This window comes from Carica papaya, chromosome 1 (assembly GCF_054855325.1).
Source record: "Carica papaya isolate Zhongbai chromosome 1, ASM5485532v1, whole genome shotgun sequence".
In the NCBI taxonomy this organism is placed as follows: domain Eukaryota; kingdom Viridiplantae; phylum Streptophyta; class Magnoliopsida; order Brassicales; family Caricaceae; genus Carica; species Carica papaya.
The window spans coordinates 2,328,964-2,348,801 of NC_142309.1; the positions used below are offsets into that span (position 1 = coordinate 2,328,964).

Below are 19,838 nucleotides of genomic sequence, written 5' to 3' on the forward strand. Positions count from 1 at the left end.
TCTACTATACAACCCGGTGCCATCACAGGGCTACGTAGTTCCTCCCCAACATAATCTAGTTATCCTTCAGCCGGACCCAACTCCGTTCATGATGGAACCAGACTACATCGAGAGGTACAAGAGACTTAATCCATCTACTTTTGCAGGGATATCTACTTTTAAAAAAATTGAGTACTGGTTAGCAGAGACAGAGAAGACCTTCGTGTCCCTTGAGGTGGTTCTTGAACAAAAAGTTATCTTTGCCACTTATATACTCGTAGGTGAGGCAAAACATTAGTGGAAACTTAAGCAGACTACTCTACCAACTCCAGTCACCTGGGAATAATTTTTGGCAGTTTTCAATGTTGAGTATCTTCCGAAACATCTTTGACATCTGAAAAAATAGAGTTTGCACACCTGGTTCATGGAGATTTATCAGTATCAGAATATACTCGAAAATTCCTAGAGTTACGACGGTACTTCCCTGAGAGCATGACAGATGAAGGTAGGAAGACGAGAAGGTTCGAATGGGATCTTCGTCCTGAGATCAGATAACAACTATATGTCTTCGAGCTTGACACTTATTTAGCAGTCTTGACTAAGACATAGTTAATAGAGAGGAACCTCTGTATTTTTTCCTCAGCAGTGGGTAACTCCAGACCCCTAGTTCTACATTGTAGGCCAACACCTACAGCACTGAACAAACAGAATAAGAGACTAAAGCCCATAACTTAGGTTCCTTCCTAAGCCCTGATAGAGTGACGACATGACAAGATTTGTCAGCACTGTGGCAAGGATCATGGAGACTGACCTTGCTATCATCTCAACAATATATGTCGCATATGCGGGATGCCCAACACTATACGAAAGAGTGCTCGAGGAATCAGAATCAGACCAAGCCTGCAATCTAGGACAGGGTCTACACACTCATCCAGCAAGATGTTGAAGTCAACCCAGATGTGATACAAGGTATGTATACTATCTGCAACCACCTTGCATAGTTTCACATACTTTTACTCAAAATTTAAATGTGTCACCTGAAAGTCTTAATTTTGTATTGTTGATGTCTATACCTGGGAATAGAATATTACTGGGGAATGTTATATACAATATTTATATCATAGAGATAGCAGATAGAGAATTAAGCGTAGATCTAATAGTACTTGACATGAAGGATTTTGATATAATTTTGGAGATGAATTAGTTAGCAGCATATCACACTATTGTGGACTGTTATCAAAAGAATATTATATTCAACATTCCTAACGAAGAGTTTTTCACTAATTAATAAAATCTTAGATATTGTCGTCGCATGGTAATTGTATTGTTTATCGAATGCCTTTAACTTCACTATTTTTTTTCATGTTAGGAAAACCTAAGGAAGAGATTTACATTCAAGATATCCTTGTTGTCCGAAACTTTCTGAACGTATTCCTTGATGAACTATCGTAATTACCAGTAGATCAAGAAGTTGAATTCGTCATACATCTTCAGCCTGATACCCAGCCCATTTGGTTGCCCTTTACAGAATGAGTCGTGTCGAACTAGAGAATTGAGGAAATAGATCAAAGAGTTACAGGATAATGAATTCGTTTGACATAGCATATCTCCTTAGGGTGCTAGAGTCATGTTCATAAGAAAGAGTGATGAGTCCTTGAGATTGTGTATAGATTACAATGAACTGAACAGAGTCACAATTAAAATTAAGTACCCCCTTATCAAGATTGATGACCTTTTTGATTAGTTATAGGATGCTCATAGTTCATTCAAGATCGACATGGGTTCAGGATACCATCAGGTGAAGATCAAAGTAAAAGACATTTCTAAGACGACCTTCAGGACTCGGTATGGACATTACGAGTTCCTTGTTATGCCATTCGGATTGACTAATGCGCCTACAATATTTATGAATTTAATGAACAAGATCTTCAGGCTATTCTTGGACCAATTTATCATAGTTTTCATTGAAGATTTCCTAGTTTACTTAAAGAGCAGAAAAGAACACACCCAACATATGAACTCAGGTCTTACAGGTTCTCAGGAAAAATAAGCTATATATAAAGTTGAGTAAGTACGAATTTTGGCTCGAGCAGCTTTTTTCCTAAGACATATAGTATCGAAAGATGGAGTGTCAGTAAATCCCACAAGGTTAATACAGTGATGGGTTATAAGCAATTGACCTTGGTCAAAGAAATTAGAAGCTTTTTGAGTATAACAGGTCATTATTGCAGGTTTGTAGAAGGGTTCTCAAGTATAACAGCCTCCGTGACATGACTTACGAAGAAAAATGTCAAGTTCGAGTGGAATGAAGAATGTGAAAAAAGCTTTACAGAACTCAAGGAACGACTGATTACCACACCCATGTTGGCTCTGCCGAATGGAACAGGTGGGTATATGGTATATAGTGACGCGTTCTACCAAGAGCTGGGGTGCGTTCTGATGCATCATGAGAAAGTCATAGTTTATGGGTCCAGGTAGTTAAAAGTTCATAAAAAAAAATACCCCATCTACGACTTGGAGATTGCCGTCATTATCCACGTCTTGAAAATTTGACACCATTACTTGTATAGGAAAACATTTGAAATCTATACGTACTATAAGAGCCTAAAGTATATATTCACCAAGAAGAATCTCAACATGCGTTAGAGGCGTTGGATAGAACTTCTTAAGAATTACGATTTTAAGATCTTATACCACCCGAGCAAGTGTAATGTGGCAGCCGATGCCCTCAGCATGAAGAATGCAAGTATGGTAGCTCACATAATTGTCTCTGAGTGCATGATGATAAAGTCCACACAATAAATACAACTCTAAGACTTGAGAAGAGCCATATGTCTAGCTCACTTAGTGGTCTAACTCGAGCTACTTCAGAGAATAAAGAAGGTTCAATTGGTCGACTTTACTTTAACAGCTCTTAAAAATGATACAGAACAGAGTTTGAACTCAGAGTTCTAAATATCTGTGGATGAATTACTCAGGTTTCAAGATAGGTTTTGTGTTCCTAGTGATAACGAGTTGAAGAGATATATCATGATTGAGGCTCATAGTTCGAAGTTCACCATGCACTTGGAAAGCACCAACATGTATCAAAGCATGCAGCCTCGATTCTAGTGGAGCAGGATGAAAAGGAAAATTATTGATTTCGTCTCCAAATGTCTTATATACCAATAGGTCAAGCCAGAATATCAACACCTAAGCGGGCTACTTTAGCTGCTGTCAATATCAGAATGAAAATAAAAACATATCACCATGGACTTTGTAACAGGATTACCTAAAGCACGTTCGGCATACAATGCGATCTGGGTGATTATTGATCGATTCACTAAGTCCTCTCATTTTCTGGTTATCAGAATAATAAATCCTTTGGACAAGGTAGTTAAAATTTATATTCAAGAGATACTTAGACTGCATGGAGTTCCGGTGACAGTGATATCAGATAAGGACTCCAGGTTCACCTCTAAGTTTTGGACAAGTCTTCAACAAATAATGGGAAAGAAGTTGTCTCTTAGTACGACATTCCACCCCCAAACAGATGAATAATCAGAACAAACTATCTACACACTGGAGGATATGCTTAGGGCTTGTGTTCTAGATTTTAGAGGGCACTGGGATGACCACCTACCCCTGGTAGAGTTTGCCTACAATAACAATTATCAGAAAAGTATTGATATAGCTATGTATGAGGCATTGTTTGACCGATCTTATAGGTTACCAATCTGTTAGAAAGCGGTGGGTGACAGGAAATTGATTTGCTCAGATCTTGTAAATGAGACCACAGTGAAGATTGCCAAAATCAAGAAAAAAATTCAAACAATCCAGAATAGAGAGAAGAGTTATGCAGAGACCCAAATGAGATATTTGGAATTTGAGAAAATATTTCTTAAGGTCACCTCCTTTAAGGGCATCACTAGATTGGCAAAGAAAGAAAAATTAGATCCTCCGTTCATTGGACCATTTGAAATTTTGGATAAAATAGGAATATCCACCTACAAAATAGGAATAAAAAATTTAATTAATTGACTGTCCTTTAATTAATTAAATATAAGTTGTCAATTGAGCAAATAATCGGTCAGTCTATGCTTGTTTTAAGTTTTAATTGTAGTAATTATTTCTTCAGTCATTTACTATACTCATCTATTCACTATTCTGCTTAGTTTAATTTATTCGCTTTAAATATATGGCTAACGTGATAAGGTTTTTTAATCTTATTATCATGTAATTCTATTGTGTATAATATGTTTCTGATAGTACAATGCATGCTTATTTCACGTATGTACTCTAAAATATAAATTCCGTACTCATTTATTGTTTGGAATACAGTTATATGTATCTTTTAAGAGTAAATAGTAAATAAAAGAAAAAATATGCATGAATTGATAGTGTTAAATGAAAGAGACTTATTAGGTGTCTTGGAAAAGAGTGTACGGACTTGTGCATATGGTGAACCCTACCGTGGGCGTTACCCTCAGTCGTACAGGGTTGAGAAGTCCCACACCCGATAGGATTGGGAATTATTTTAATTATGCTCATACTAAACAGGGTATTGAGGCGATTGTGTATTTTGACGCCAATTACCGGACAGAGTATGAGGGCAATCATTTGATTATTGAGAAAATGTTCGTGTCCACATGTAGTGGAGATCCTTATGGATCTCGATCGACACCAGTAGGAAAGATAAAATGATATGGATGAATATGGTAAGGAATCCAGTCTTGAAAAATAGTATAGAGTTAATTGTTATATGTCTTTTGGAATGTGTATTGTGAATTACTATTCTAATTCTTACCTTAATAAATGACATTTAAAAATTTATAGATGGGTTGAGAAAATATTAATATTTTCAGTGAAATGAATAATAAATGCACTAACATTCGAGTTTTATTGAGAATGAACTCCATTGGTTGTTTATGTTTTCGACAACCTTTTGATTTTCCGTATACTGGGTAAGGTATTTATATTTTTACTAAACTAGTGTAACTCACTATTTTATTATTAATCATTTCAGATCAGGATGATCAAGACCCGAATCCTGAACAATAAGAAACTAGTTAAGAGATTACCTCTTCCGCTTTGTCAATTTCGAGTAGAAGTTAATCATATTTGTTTTTTCTTATACTTTTCTCATTAAAGTTTCAGAAGTCATTCTGATAATCCTATTGAGTTTTTTTAAGTAAATTGTGCAACAAATGTAACTCTAAACTCTAATTGCTTCTGCTAAATTATAAATTTCAGTATTATTTATTTCACTATTTCTGAATTACATACTCGAAATCCTTAGTAGGAGGTTGGGCCTTTACAATTAATCTCTTATTGATAGCAAATTAGTGTAACCAAATCTAATCTTTTGTAAAGATTAGTTAGCTAAGATAGCCACATCTCAATACTAAGCCTCATATTAATAACAAATTAGTATTGCCTAATCCACTCTTTTTAAACACTTTCCATTTTTCAAAAAGATGTTTTAAATTTATTTTGTTATTTAAATAATTAAATCTGATAATGTTATCTTTTGAAGGTATTAATGTTTATATTTTTTTTACTAATACATTTAATTTTGGAGTTTAATGTTTTTAGTAGAAATTCATCACTTTTCTTTCTAGAGATGTATTTAAAAAATTATATAGCAAATTAATGACTATTTAAAATTTTTTAAATAAAAATAAAATTTAATTTTTAATTAACTACATATATATATATAAATAATAGTTATCTGTTTAAATTTGTAATAGATTACAAACTTTGTAATTATTATATAAACTTTTGTTTACTTATTTATTGCTCATACTTTATTTATCATGCAATTTTTTCAAAAAAAAAATACTAATTATCTCATATTTTTATTATATTTTTTAAATTTTATAAATTTTTTTATATATAAAATAATATTAATATTTTTTTGTACTTTAGATTTTTTTTATTCTAAAAATTATAGTAGGTGTACATGCTAAAAATTTACTAATTAAATATAAAATGATTCTTTAAAAAAATAATAAATTAACATGCATAAATTTCTGGTTTTACTTTTATATATTATTTAAAACCTTTATAGAATACATTAGTAAATTCACTAAAAGATCATAATTATTATTTTTTAAATCATAATAATCTTTTTAAAATAATAAAAATTAAATTTCGTATACAATTAGAATAATGCATTTTAAATCTAAGTTTAGAATGAGTGTGAATTCATAAATAAATTCAATAAACTTCCATAAATTTGATTTGGAACATAGTCTAGAAACAAATAGACTATATATTTGCCATATTACGTAGAAGTAAATCTAATGTCAAGGGTTCACTAATTTCTAATTAAAACGATCCAATTTGAAGATACATACAAACAAGATCCAAGATATACAAACTTCCCCCTACCAGCAAAGCCAAAAGCTAAGTTGCACAAAATACAAATAGGGGTGGTGTTTCTATTGCATTGTCTTACTTGATTACATATTCCCATTTTCAAGTTGGACAAAACGTGACCCGGATGCCATACCTAATATTCAGTTGAGACATATGGAACTCTTGAAACAATTATGTACAGCACGATGCAGCCCGAGCTCCTTCTGCTGGTCCGTTCGCTAGAACTATCCCTGCTGGATTCTGTGCAGGCTGAGCCCTAGGCAATCTCCTTGCTGTTTATAACAAAATCAATATTACTGCAGTTAGAAACATTTAAGAGCCTGATGAAAATTCTTTAAAATGTTAAATAGAAGATTTTAAAAAGTAACTGTAAATTACTAGACCAGTAGCTAGTTAAAGGCATAATTCCAAGATTGATCAATTGAAAATTGATCTTATTTATCTAAAACCAGAGTACTAAATCAAACTTTATCCCTGAAGCTCTGGAAGCTTTTTCTTATAATTCAGGATTATGCATGCGACAACTTACCCTCTTACTCTCACAAATTTCACCTGCATCAATTTTTTTGGAGCTGTTCTTGGGAATTGAAATTATCAATATTGTTTAGAGTTGAAATTATTTTACTTATAAAGAGGTCATCCTCTCTCTTAAATGAGATTTTGAAACAAATTTCGATTAAACAATATCTTACCTAGATTCAACAAAACTCCAACCACTCAGTCTATGGGAATCTTACAGTCAACAGTCTGCCTAAAGAGTCAGGAGGATTATGTTGTATAGATTCTCTCAACTGAGTAACCATTTTAGTGTATAAAAAAAGGTTCTCTAAGACACTCCTCCGCCTAGCAATGGTAGTGTCCAAAATATACCCATTTCACAGATATATAATCATGAAAAGTATTCAAGCTTTCTTCCAAATAAACCAATTTTTTTTCCAAGCTGGAAGCTTGAATCAATATTCCAGATCTAGGAAGTTATACTGTCAAACAACCAGACATGATAGTTCCCTAATGGTAAACTTTTCCACAACTATCGGAAATACTCAATCTTCAGAGTTTCAATATTAGGAAATTAGTCTTCCTAAGAACATGGGACACAAAGGTTGGGGAACTCCACTGATACGGAAATTTGATTTGCTACTATTAGTTATCTAATTTTTCTTTTTGGAACAGTTATATTATTATGCTATTACTTTCCTTTGCAATTCCACTAGGCATCAAAGTTCTAAGCGTTTTTATTTGGTTCTCAGCCTTCTCTTACTTTTCTATTAAAAAAAAAAATCCAACATTGTTTGCAGCCTTGTTTCCAGGCTCAGCCTCATTCTTGTTACGGATGCCTTCCTCTACTCACAGGTTTGTCCCTTGCAGCTGATCCAGCACGCATTCGTCCAAGCTCATGCCTGCCTTCTTTATGTGTACACGTGCATGCAAAAGCCTACCCCATGAAGCATTATCTTCTCTAGTCTTGTTGCTTATTTTTTTTCATGGCCTTCATTGCTGCACAGCTGACACTAGCTTTTATTGTTAGCTCCCTCGCTGGACTTAAATTCTCTGTTTGTGACCTTAATTGTTGGGATCCTTTCTGGATTCACTGTGTGCCGAACTTTTAGGAGGAGACCTGATGCAACATTCTGGATAAAAAGATGTTGGAAATGAAAAAGATGATATTGTTTTCCAACATCACTAATTAAACAAAGGAAGTTCTCATCAATCAATCGGTAAGAGAGTTCCAAAATATTAAGACAACATATAGACCAAACAGAAAGAATATATAAGTTATCCTAATCTATGCAAAGCTATTGGGAGACGAAAGAAAAATCAGCCATCTCCTAGGGACAAGATAAAAAAGGAGATATAAAATTTGATGAGTGGGATAAAGATATCCAATTATGGAACTCAAAAAGTTTCTGAGATCAGCAACAACACAGAAGTTTTTATCCATGGATATAGAGATCCAAGATGTTGGCTAGACATATTTGGAGGCTCGTGATGCAGCACAAGGATACAAGATTAACGTCAAAACTAGTACGATCAAAGAAAGCAGTAAAATTGTTATCGGACATGCAAATCTGTTGCAGAGCATGTAGCAAGAACTTGACTTGAAATTAAGTGCAGAGAAGATGTTGCAATTTTGAAAAATTTATTGAAGAACATTAGTTTATGATTTTCTTGGATGTCTCAATGCTCAATTTGATCAAGTCCAGATCCTGATTCTTGGCAAGGGAGATGTACCATATCTAAATGATAAGAATGAGAATGAAGCATTGAGAAGATACCTAGTCACAAAATTTGAGATCAAAAGAACAAGAAAGATTGTAGTACTTCCTAAGAACTGAAGTAGCTCATTCGGGGAAAAACATCTTTATGTCATAGCAGAAGATTGTGATCATTCTTCCAATGGAGACAACCATATTAGCATGTAGACTTGTCTTCAGACTAATTGAGCAAATTCACAACTTAGATATGAAAATAAAGATCCAACTACAGATAGACAAATGTACCAGATACTAGTAGGAGATTTATATACCTTGCTCATTCAAGGCCAAACAACAAATATTCTTTCATGGTGATTAGTTAATTTAGGCATAACTCAAGATGTATGTAGTCTACAGGATATTACATTACCTAAAAGCTCATCCTAACAAAGGAATACCATTTAAAACGAACACTGAATTAATCCTTGAGGCATATCGATACAGATTATGCAGGTTCACCAATTGATAGACCGCCTACTAAAGGTTATTATACTTCTCGGAGAATCTTATGAACTGGAGGAGTAAAAAGCAAGATTTAGCTGCTAAATCAAGTGCAGAGGCAGAATTCAGGATAATAGCATACGGAGTGTATGAATTATTGTGGCTCAAGATAATTTTGGGAGATTTAAGGATTAGATGGGTGGGATCAATGAAATTATTTTGCAGCAACAAATCTGTCATTGACATTGCTTACAATCTTATGCAACATGACAAGACGAGTCACATTGAAATAGATAGACTTCACAAAGGAAAAGTTGGATGGATGGATTTGTACTTGCCGATATACTAACAAACGGACTAATTAGTGCAATATTTTGAGGACTTGCTTCTATGATGGGAACGAAAGATGCATATGCACCAACTTGAGACGGATTGTTGGACAATCTCTCAATCTTCTATATCAATATTAGGTAATTAATCTACCAAAAAATACGGGATACCAGTTAGTTGCTTTGAAACTTTGGTTTAATTTAAGTTACCATATAATCAATTTCCCTTTTTTGTTAGTAAAAGCGATATATACCTGTGTATATGATCCTCAATATACAAAAATTCGAAGACTTCAAGTTGCTTGTACATCAGGACTAAATCAGTCTAAAGACTAACAACACGGAAGCAAGTCCATGTCACAGCATGATCTCAACCCCTATCTGACCCACCTAGTTACCTGCTCAATTACTCATGATTCTACTTGAAAGCATCTAGAATACTCAATAATATCTTTTTTTTAAAAAAAAAAATTAAAAAGTATGAAAAGTATTATTCACAAAGGTAGCAAGGGAGTACCAACCATATACAAAATTTATAATTTAGTTAATATATCTATAATATTCTCTGGAATACTCAAGAATATAGCAATTTCAAGATTTTTACTATTTGATCATATTAAGTCATTATTTAACTCCTTTCCTGCAGCCTCAATTGCTTTCCCAAAGGATCTAGTTTCAAGCATAAAAGAAACGAGAGCTAAATCTTTGCCAAATAAAGACATCTAGATTAAGTCCACTATTTCACAACTGTTTGCTATCAGTTATCTATCTTTTTCCACACACAACATCTACAATCATGACTATCTAAAACCTTGAAATCTTTGCTGATCATTCTCCAAAAATAATGAATCCTTTTCATAAACAAAGTGAATTTATGGGGAATAGAGCCTGTCAAAGCCTATCCTGGTCATATTTTCTAGTCAACTGATAATGAGCTAAGAAAATAAGTATGGAAAAGAAGCAACCAACTTTTAGTCCACTAAAGCTTCTACCACCCTAAGATAATGTTGTCAAGGGCCAGGACAGAGACCAGGGTACCAACCATAGAAAATCCAACCAACTTTTGCTTTGGAGATGTAGGAGAGGGAGGGAGGGGGGCATGACCCCATGTCGGCTACCCTTTTCCCATAAGGTGTGACATAAAGTGAAACAAGTATTCAGCCAAGTGCGCAGCAAATAGATGTTGGCAGTGAAAGAATAGAAACTACCTAATTTTATATGAATGGATCTGTCACGTAATATTTTGTAGTTAAGGCAAAAAAGGATTTGGGACTTTTAGTGGTCCCGCAGTAAATTTATCACTAAATAAACTTCAAAAGCATTGTGAAGATAAACGCAGATCAAAATGTGCTTGGAAACCACTAGGTAGTGATATAGGAAAAGAAGAGCTTGAAAATAAGAAAAACAAAGATCTCAGTTGTAAGTAATTAAATAAAAAAATTTCAAATTTGTTGAATAATAACCATAGAAGTTAACCTCAAACTACTTTAAGATACTCTTTCTAAAAGCAGCAAACACTACCAAAATAGGAAAGTAAATTCCCTAAAGAATGGAAATCCTTAATAGGAAAATTAAGGTAGAACAGAAAATCCTAGACCACAATAGAAACTATACAAAAAATTTCATAAACAGTTTTAGCTTCTGAACTACTTAATATGTCCTAAATAAGGTCAAAATTCCTAATAATATACAAATTATCATGCTTACATAATTATCTTGATATTTTTGGTACTAGGCTTTTCCAATTTAATCACTTCTTGTTCCGCGTACTAGGCTTAATCTATAAAGTACAAAAGCTTTGACAATGAACATTAATGAATAAAAGATTTTCTTGGATTCCGGACAAGAGAGGCATTTGCATTGTCAAAACAAATGTGCATAAAGAAAAAGAAAGTAAAAGCAATTCTTAAGGTCAACTAAGGCACATGATATGAAAAATAATTATGAAATAAAACTGTTATAAGATATGCATACAGAGACTCAAGGGTTAGATAAGGATACAAACTTTTAGGAAATATATCATTAACAGAGATAAAGATTATAAGGGTAATTATAGAATTTCCTCTAGTCATATTAAAAAATTGCAAAACAAATAAAAACCTCCAAGTTATTGAAGGCACAGCTCTTGATTTATGTTCTAATTAAAACTATGGGTTCATGCAGATCCATATGTTTGAATATTCTGATAGTGGGGTCAATTAAGTAGAAATAAGAACATTTATTGGTTTAAATTATTTATTAGAACTGGAACCAAAATTATCAAAACTCTATAAAAAAAATCATCTTTTATTGAAAAAATATGTTCTGTTTTAAAATCCAGTGGGCCAAATTGCTCTTACTTGAACAAAGGAGAAGCTGCCCCTATACCTGAACCCAATTTTGATTCTCTTTTCTCTCATGAGAAAGAAATGTGTGAGCTCAGTTTATGGACTCAAGTCATTTGTTACTACCAATTTAAGCTGAAATTTTTAAGTAATTGGTTTGGATTCAAAAAGTTGGTAGACTGTTTAGAGCCAGGGTGTTATAAGTAGTATTAATTCATGTCTTATCCTAGCAACACTTCATTAGTGTCATATTGGATCATATCAAACTTTGTTGTGATTTGTAATTATAATATATGGACTTGATGAGGACATTAAGATTTCAAATAAGGAGAATTGAAATATCCTGATCCAAAATCGAGAGGATGATTTTATTGACGAGCTGTATAGATAGATCTAATCTACCCATTACTAACAACATAAGTTTTAAGTTTTAAGGATCTTCATTTAGGTAAAACGTTACTAAGCCATTCGCTAGGTTACAAAGGGAATTTCAGACAAGTGACGACTTATTGAATGGCTTAAGTCTAAATCCTATATAATCCAGCAAAACTGCTCATGACTCAGTCGGAATGAATTTCCATTTGGCATTCTTAGCTCAAGCATTGTTTATTGATCGCTCAAGATCTAGTAAATTCAATACTTGTAGTAACAGAAGTAACACTAGGAAGACTCAATATACACCAAGCTGAGAAACAAGATACACTTCCCCCTAATGCCAACATGAAAACAAACTTCTTACAATCATTAAGGAAAGTTAAGATTCTTTTCTAAAAAGAAGGGAAAACAGAAAAAATTGCACATAACCTACCAACTAAATATGAATAGGACTTGTCAAGGATCTTATTCATTTACCACATTTTGGGAATATAACTCCATTGGAGCTTTACTCTTCTTGTCCAACAAGGAGGGGACTACTCATATATGCCCATCTCACTTATTTACAATTTCATCCCCACATCCATTAGTCAACAGCAAAGAAAAATTAAATAAATACCTATTTCATAGAAGATGTCATTGACATTTGCAGCAGTTTTGGCGGATGTTTCCATGAAGAAAAGGCCATTTTCCTCGGCATATGTGCGCGCTTCCTGTAAATGAATCAGTTTAAACTCAAAAGGCAACACATATAACACAGCTCGACTAGGAGAAATTATGTTTAGAATAAAACAACTGCCAGTGAAACTTTTACTTTTTTTGGAGAGGAAAAGGATGCAAAATTCAGTCACAAGGCAGATAGAGGACACAACTCATTTGAGAATATGTGAAACATGACATATATATATGATGAATAAACAATTCAGATAGGAAGAAATTTCTGGTGAGATCAATTTAATACATAAGAATTAAGATACACGTACTTTGCTTCTGTTATAGACAATAACAACTTAGGAAAGGTAAAACTAAATACGTCGATGTAGTAGCATAGCGATAATCTAAACTAATGCAGTTATGTTCACATTCTATATGCTGGTAGGCCCTTGGATCTGATTCGTGGGACATCTTTTCATAAGTCTTTTATTCTGTTCTCAAAATCGTGTTTCGAGAGACAAGTATAGAACACCGTTATTTGTCCAAAAACACGTTTGAATAGCTATAGGTAAAGAAAAAATTTCACAGATGAGAAATACCAAAATCTATTTCAATAAACTACTTCAGAAAACAGTTAAAAGATTTTTTCCATGTTTTATATTCTATTCATCTTTCTCTCTGTCTTATCTTTTCTATTATACTCCAAAGAACTTTTTTCTACCAGGAAAGGAAATGAAGAAAAGAGGAAAATTAGTGAAAACATAAATGTCCTCTCTTCAGTTTCAAGAGAACGTTACTGTTATGGGCCATTTTGTCCACAAGATGTTACAATAATGCCATCAACATAAAGATAAGGAGGGTCTGCACCCTTAACCAAAAAACAGATTAAAACTCATAAAGTAACAGCACAACTAAAAAGACAATTAATACAAAAGAAACTCCATGCCAACAAGTAGAATGAGTGATAGAAAATTGCTACTTACTTCAGATGTTACGCTCCTTTTGTCTTCTAGATCAGCTTTGTTACCAGCAAGGGCCATTACCATGTTAGGGTTCCCTGTGACAGTTACAAAGTAGAATGTTATAGCACCTTGTAACAAATATCTCATCCTTGCCCATTAGTTTTAGTTGTTACATTATGACGTTACATCTAAATTGATGTTAGCTTGGAACACAGAACAACTTGCAGCTAACCAAATTATGCACTATCCCTTTTGCATACAAAATAAGCAATTCACATAGAGGTTATATGTTGGGGCTTTTCTAATAAAATAAGGTAGAGGACTCCATCTTCTTTCCGATTCCTTAAAAACAATTGTTTATATATCCATATCTTTCATCTAAAAAGTAAAATAATAGTGAAAAACTTTTGGTGCAGCAAGAGGCTGCAGAAGTCATTTTCCCAGGAATTCTTTACGTGAAAAGCCCTAAGGAAGCTATGATTCAGGGAATTTTCAAAGTGTATAGCACCAAGATAGCCATCAAAGCAGCAAGAGATGGTGAGGCCTACTAGCTAAAAAAGTACTTCTTTCTATTAAAAAAACTACCAAAATATTAAACATGTCAACGTACATGGGTGCGAATATTGTAAATATTCGAAAACATCTTTGCATGTTCATATATAATACCCCACGCATATATGCATAATTCCATGTTTAGTAGAAGAAACAGCTTATTAAGGAGGTCTCAACATCTGTACTACTGAATGGTTAATGTGTGGCCAACCCAGCTCTAAAGTAACCAAATTATATCCAAAAAGCTTAAATAGGTTACTCAGTCCGTGTAAATTTGGGTGGAACCAAATAACTAAAAGTTTGATCATAAAGACAATAAGATATGCCAAATGCAATCTGTCTTCAACATTTAATATTATCATTCAACAACAAGATGTTATAAAACTTATTTAAAAAAATAACAAGATGTTATAAAACTAGCCTGCTAAGGTCCTGCCTTGTACTTGGTTCCACCATGTAAGATAAGACCTTCAATGATCTTGGCTCTATAGTCGATTGTTTAATCGATTTGTAAATTTTTTGTAAATGGACACTGCCCCCTTGGCACTTTTACTTCAATACAATTTCATACTTTTATTTTTAAAAAAATGAAAAGAAAAGAAGGGAAACACGTGCAGAGGAGTTCAGAGTTTAGCAGTAGGCACCTTGCTTCTGGAGTTCCTGCACCCACTTCTTAGCTCGAGTAAATGACTCCTGGAGTTTGGAAATGATAATTAGTTAATTGAAAAACCCTTTTCGATGAAAAAAAAAAGACATAAATTTTCTGCATTCATGTCGTTAAATCATTCAGAAAATCATATCATCATCTTAGTCCAGTTCAAACATTAATAATTTCTTTATTTCTCTTATTAGTTCCTTCTTGATCGTAAGTTACAGAAAAACTAATAAAGAAAAGAAAATCTAGCATGCTGCCGAGCTGCCAATATAGTTAAATCCATTGAAATTTCGATTTTTAGTTAAACGGTTTAGCTCCAGAAGATAAGTACAGCGCTAATAAATGCGCATCATTTTCATAAGACAAAAAATAGAAGGGTATATAACAGGAGACACGTATGTTATACGTACAGAAGTAGTAATGTCATAGACAATAATAGCTGCAGCAGCGCCTCTGTAGTACATTGGAGCCAAGCTATGGTACCTCTCTTGCCCCGCCGTGTCCCATATCTCAAACTTCACTGTCGCATCGTTCACCGCCAGCGTCTGCGAGAAAAACGCCGCACCTATAGTCGATTCCTTTAAAAACACCGGACGGTTAGACTCAATCCAAAAACCAGACGGCAGAGAAGAGGAAATCTAAAAAAAAAAAAGATGATTAACCTGAAATTCGTGAAATTGGCCCTTGACAAAACGCAAGACGAGGCTGGATTTCCCAGCGCCCATGTCGCCCAGCAGAACCTGAGATGATCAGGAAAAAACACAAACACGTCAGTTGGATCAGAATCAGATAAAAATCCTCGCACGACGAGAGTTATCGGGGGACTCACGAGTTTCGCATTGAGATTGCTGTGACCAATCGCAGCCATTGACGTTGCGTGACGGTGATGTAATCGTCGTTGTCGAAGAAATGGAGACGATGATTTTAAAATTACTGAGAGGGATCGTGACGATGAAGACGGTGTGATGAGGATGATGAGGAGTAAATTTTCAGGCAAGGAAACTTTGCAAATATTAGAGGAGATACGAGCGTGTATAACAAGGAGTTGGAAGAAGAAGAAGAAGAAGAAGAAGAGAGAGCTGTTGCGTGTGAATAGGATGGAGACGCGGTGTTCAGTGCTGCGTTTTATGCACTCGTGTTTGCCGTTTTGGATTTTGCTTCTGGTATACGGCGGTCGTTTTTGCTTACCTACATTTCCGTCCAAAATAAAAAGTCAAAATTAAAACAAATTTTTTTTTTTTTTTTTAATTATAATGACAATTGGAATTTGATTGACCTTTCAAAGGGATACCATAGAAACGGAAGGGGGAATTAAAAAAATTATATTTGGAGATAAAATGTTTATTTTATCATAATTTAGTTTAATAATATAAAATAGAAAAAGACATATTAAATTTAAAATACATATTATATACATAACCGAGCATTCTAGTTTAGGAACAAATATATATATATATATATGTAAATTCTTTTCTGACTGGAATAAGTTTAAAATCGATTTGATTAATTCAAAATTAAATTGTTTAATTAGGTATTAGTATGAAAAAGGATTAATTAAGAAATGAAACATAATAATTTCTTATTTAAAATATCAAAATACTAAATAAAAATTATAACTAAGCATATTAAAAATTTGTAAAAATCAACTAATATGATTATCCAGTGCATTAGTTTATCTTTCATCACATAAAATTATTGTTGTTTCTCTTTTTATTTTCTTGTACATTAATGCACTGTATTTCTTTACATACCCTATGCTTATTATAATCTTAAATATTCAAATTGTTGATGTACAATTTGCATTTTTTTATTTGAGTATCTATTTATTTTGATAATCTGTTTTTAAATTTTATGTGAACACTTAAGTGATCATAAAGCAGATGACATAGCCACATAGTTTAATATGCATTCCCATTTGGGTGCCTCATATAATTTAATATTTTCATGTAAAACTTCTCTATTACTTTTATTTGCATCCCATCAGATTAGCAACTCTAAACCACATATAACCTATAAGATATTCCCATCAAGTTAGTGACTTTGAACCAAATATAAACTATTATAAGATAATACTTAGGATACGACATGAAAATACTGGTGGATATGAAATTGCTGGCGGCCAACCTCAAATGAAAAGTTCATATTTCATTCAAGAGTTAAAACACTGAAACAAGGCAAAACAATAGCAGAAAGCAATAACTATTTGTCTCTTGATGTACACAAAAGAAGCATGATGGCTTTTGCTTAACCATAGAATCAAAACTAACCAATACCTCTTGTCCTGACCATACTCCATATGAATGGATCTTCCTAAAGTGTTACTTCACAGCCTTATACAGGAACCCGTCTGCCACGGTACCGGTCAAAGATCTATAGGAGAAGAAGAGAAAAAAAATAAATAAAAAAACAAGCTTAATAGCTACTTCTGTATTTGCTTTGTGAAGCTTGGGATGAAAGCATCTTAATATGCAAATTATACATGGAAATCAATATATCTATTGACTCCAAATATAGAAGGGTTTAAGACTGTAGAGTGCTTTTTAAAAAATATTTTTTAAATGTATGTTAGTGCTCCCTTTTCCTAATCTAAATAACATGGTGAGCACTAAACAGACTAACAACAAGTGAATGCAGCATATCCTTACCAGAGGTTTCTCAATTCAGAAAAATAAAAAGATATTGCAAGTAACAAACCGATCTGAAATACGGCTTCTGCAACAGCCAACCAAGAAAAGGTATCCTCTGCAGGAAAACTGCAACTGTCGGCCAGAAGCCCCTGCCAGATAAGACATGAGAAACTGGGTTAAGATTAATCAGAAACTACAAAAACGTAAAATGGAAGGACTGGCAACTAATCATGGAGAGAAAGGATCTGAATACCTGAAGAGTACAATAAACCCATATGCTTCCAAAATCATGCCAAAAATCGGCCACCCTATAACAACAAAGAAGAAGCCCATGCCAAAAGACAAAGTTCCCTGTTGATCAATGAAGCGTGTGGCGGGCTGAGGAAGGAATAATTGTATGGTGGTTATGCACGCAGACAGACACACAGATAAGGAAATCAAACCTTTAAGTTTTGACGTTTCATAAAAAATTGCATGGTAGACTTCAGACCAATGGTTAGAGTCACCCCTGAGAAGAAGAGGATCTGATTAAATTACACAAAGAAATGAAGGAGTCTAATCAAATGTCATGTATAGATTAGAGAATTGGCAGATCAGTAAAATGGAAGATAAACATAATAAACTTACATTTCCCATGGCAAGGAAACCCTTGTCAAAGAAGAAGATAACTCCCAGGAATGAGAAAAAAATTCCAAATCCGGTCAATCCTAGCCCAATCTCTGTTTCAATTCAGAAATGCCAATATTAAAATGTGCAGAAGTTTTAGCGGGTGAAACATGCCTGTAACTGTTTCAGCATCCAAAACCGAGTACAAAGTTTAAAGCACTGAAATTCAAACACTTTCTCCATCATCCAGACATTTCTAGAAACTGAACAAAAGATCAATAGCAAATTTTAGATCAACTTCATTTATTTGGAATAAGATTTATAACTCTTCCCATTAGAGCACAAAGAATTGATTTATTCTTAAATCGATTAAGCTAATTTCCAACAGTAAGACCTTATGAATTCTCCAAAAAAAACATCAGCAATTACAACTCCCACTCGTGAACATTCCAGGAAAATAGCACCTCCAACACCACCTCCAAGTGGCAGTAAAGAACTTAGAGCTCTCGAGATGTAAACTCCTCCTTAGTAATAGAGGATAGTTCCAGAACTTTGGTCATTAAATTTCAACAACGCTTTCTGCCAAGGCAAAAACATAGAGATTCCTAATTCTGCAACTGGAATTTTAAGAAGGGGAAAATGGGACCATATCTCCTAAAATAGATGCTAATTTCTCACCCGAACGTGTTTCCACTACTTTCTCCCTCATCATATTTAATTCAGGACTACGGCAACACAACGAAACCTAATAGTTTATCTTCTTTCAACTTTCAAATCACCAGCGGATACCACTTGATACACTTGTTTCAACCAAAGATACAATCGCAAATAAGCCATAGCCATCTTCTCTGAAAAAATTCAATAACCACAGCCATGTTCCACACCAAGCCGATAAAAAGTTTCCAAAACGAAATAAATAAAACACAAAAAATTCTCATAAACGGCAAAACAGCATCCATGAAATTCATACAGAGTGTTCGCTCGCTACCAAAAATAGCATAAAATTTTCTTCCAATCATCGCATCCACGTACGGATACAGTAGATACATACTAGGGAAAAAGTTAACCAAAAAAGCAACAACGTGAACATGTACTCACTTTTTCGGTCATTCATTTCGAAGGAAACCATTGCGGAGGTGACTCAGAGACTGCTGCTCCTCGTTCACGTCTTCAACTGAAGATCAAATCTTAATATCAGAAGAGGATACAAGATGCGGAAATGTTTTCATTAAATAAGGAAGAAAGTTCGATTTAATGAGAGTTTTGGAAGGAATACCTGAAACGGAAGTAGAAAAGCGGAGAGGGAATGAAACAGAAGGATTTGAAGGAAGAACTTGAGCAGAAGGAGCCCTCTGTTGTCCGGGACTAATATTCTTAAGCAGTGCGATCCCAGAGAGAGAGAGAGAGAGAGAGAGAGGAGAGAGAGAGTAGACCAGAATAACAGAAATCAGTTTCTACCACCAAGCTGACATGAGATGGTAAAAAGTCATCGAGATCGGACGCGACAATTTTCTATTTATTTGCTGAGATTAAAATTGAATAATTTCCATACTTTATTTTTTTATTTTTAGAGAATTATTGTTGGAGTCTATCCAATACCTGGTTTTTTTCTATTGTCTGTACTGTTAATTAAAATATATCAGAAAATATAGAAAATGACACAAAATTAAAAAAAAAAAATTCAGAGTCTAAAATTTATTACAAAGAATACACTCAGGA

The 19,838-nt window shown here is 33.8% G+C and overlaps 2 protein-coding genes across 3 annotated transcripts; both read right to left on the reverse strand.

Annotated features, from left to right (window-relative positions):
• Nucleotides 1-6,214: 6,214 nt before the first annotated feature.
• On the reverse strand, nucleotides 6,215-15,942 carry LOC110815476 (ras-related protein RHN1). The gene is made up of 7 exons (XM_088213670.1): nucleotides 15,716-15,942; nucleotides 15,549-15,626; nucleotides 15,297-15,464; nucleotides 14,876-14,924; nucleotides 13,701-13,774; nucleotides 12,683-12,776; nucleotides 6,215-6,611 (listed from the first exon to the last, which is right to left on the reverse strand). Exons 1-7 carry the CDS (start codon nucleotides 15,752-15,754, stop codon nucleotides 6,511-6,513), a joined length of 603 nt encoding a protein of 200 aa, XP_088069796.1. The 5' UTR covers nucleotides 15,755-15,942; the 3' UTR covers nucleotides 6,215-6,510.
• Nucleotides 15,943-16,995: 1,053 nt separating this feature from the next.
• Nucleotides 16,996-19,682, reverse strand: LOC110815467 (vesicle transport protein GOT1-like). 2 transcript variants are annotated; one of them, XR_015817153.1, is made up of 8 exons: nucleotides 19,396-19,682; nucleotides 19,218-19,293; nucleotides 18,141-18,232; nucleotides 17,957-18,037; nucleotides 17,767-17,864; nucleotides 17,581-17,662; nucleotides 17,160-17,256; nucleotides 16,996-17,050 (listed from the first exon to the last, which is right to left on the reverse strand). XR_015817153.1 is itself a non-coding variant. In XM_022043280.2 (7 exons), exons 2-7 carry the CDS (start codon nucleotides 19,246-19,248, stop codon nucleotides 17,218-17,220), a joined length of 423 nt encoding a protein of 140 aa, XP_021898972.2. In that variant the 5' UTR covers nucleotides 19,249-19,293; nucleotides 19,396-19,679; the 3' UTR covers nucleotides 16,996-17,217. The 2 variants fall into 2 exon arrangements, 1 of the variants encoding a protein (XP_021898972.2); XM_022043280.2 differs by having other exon boundaries at nucleotides 16,996-17,256; nucleotides 19,396-19,679.
• Nucleotides 19,683-19,838: the final 156 nt, after the last annotated feature.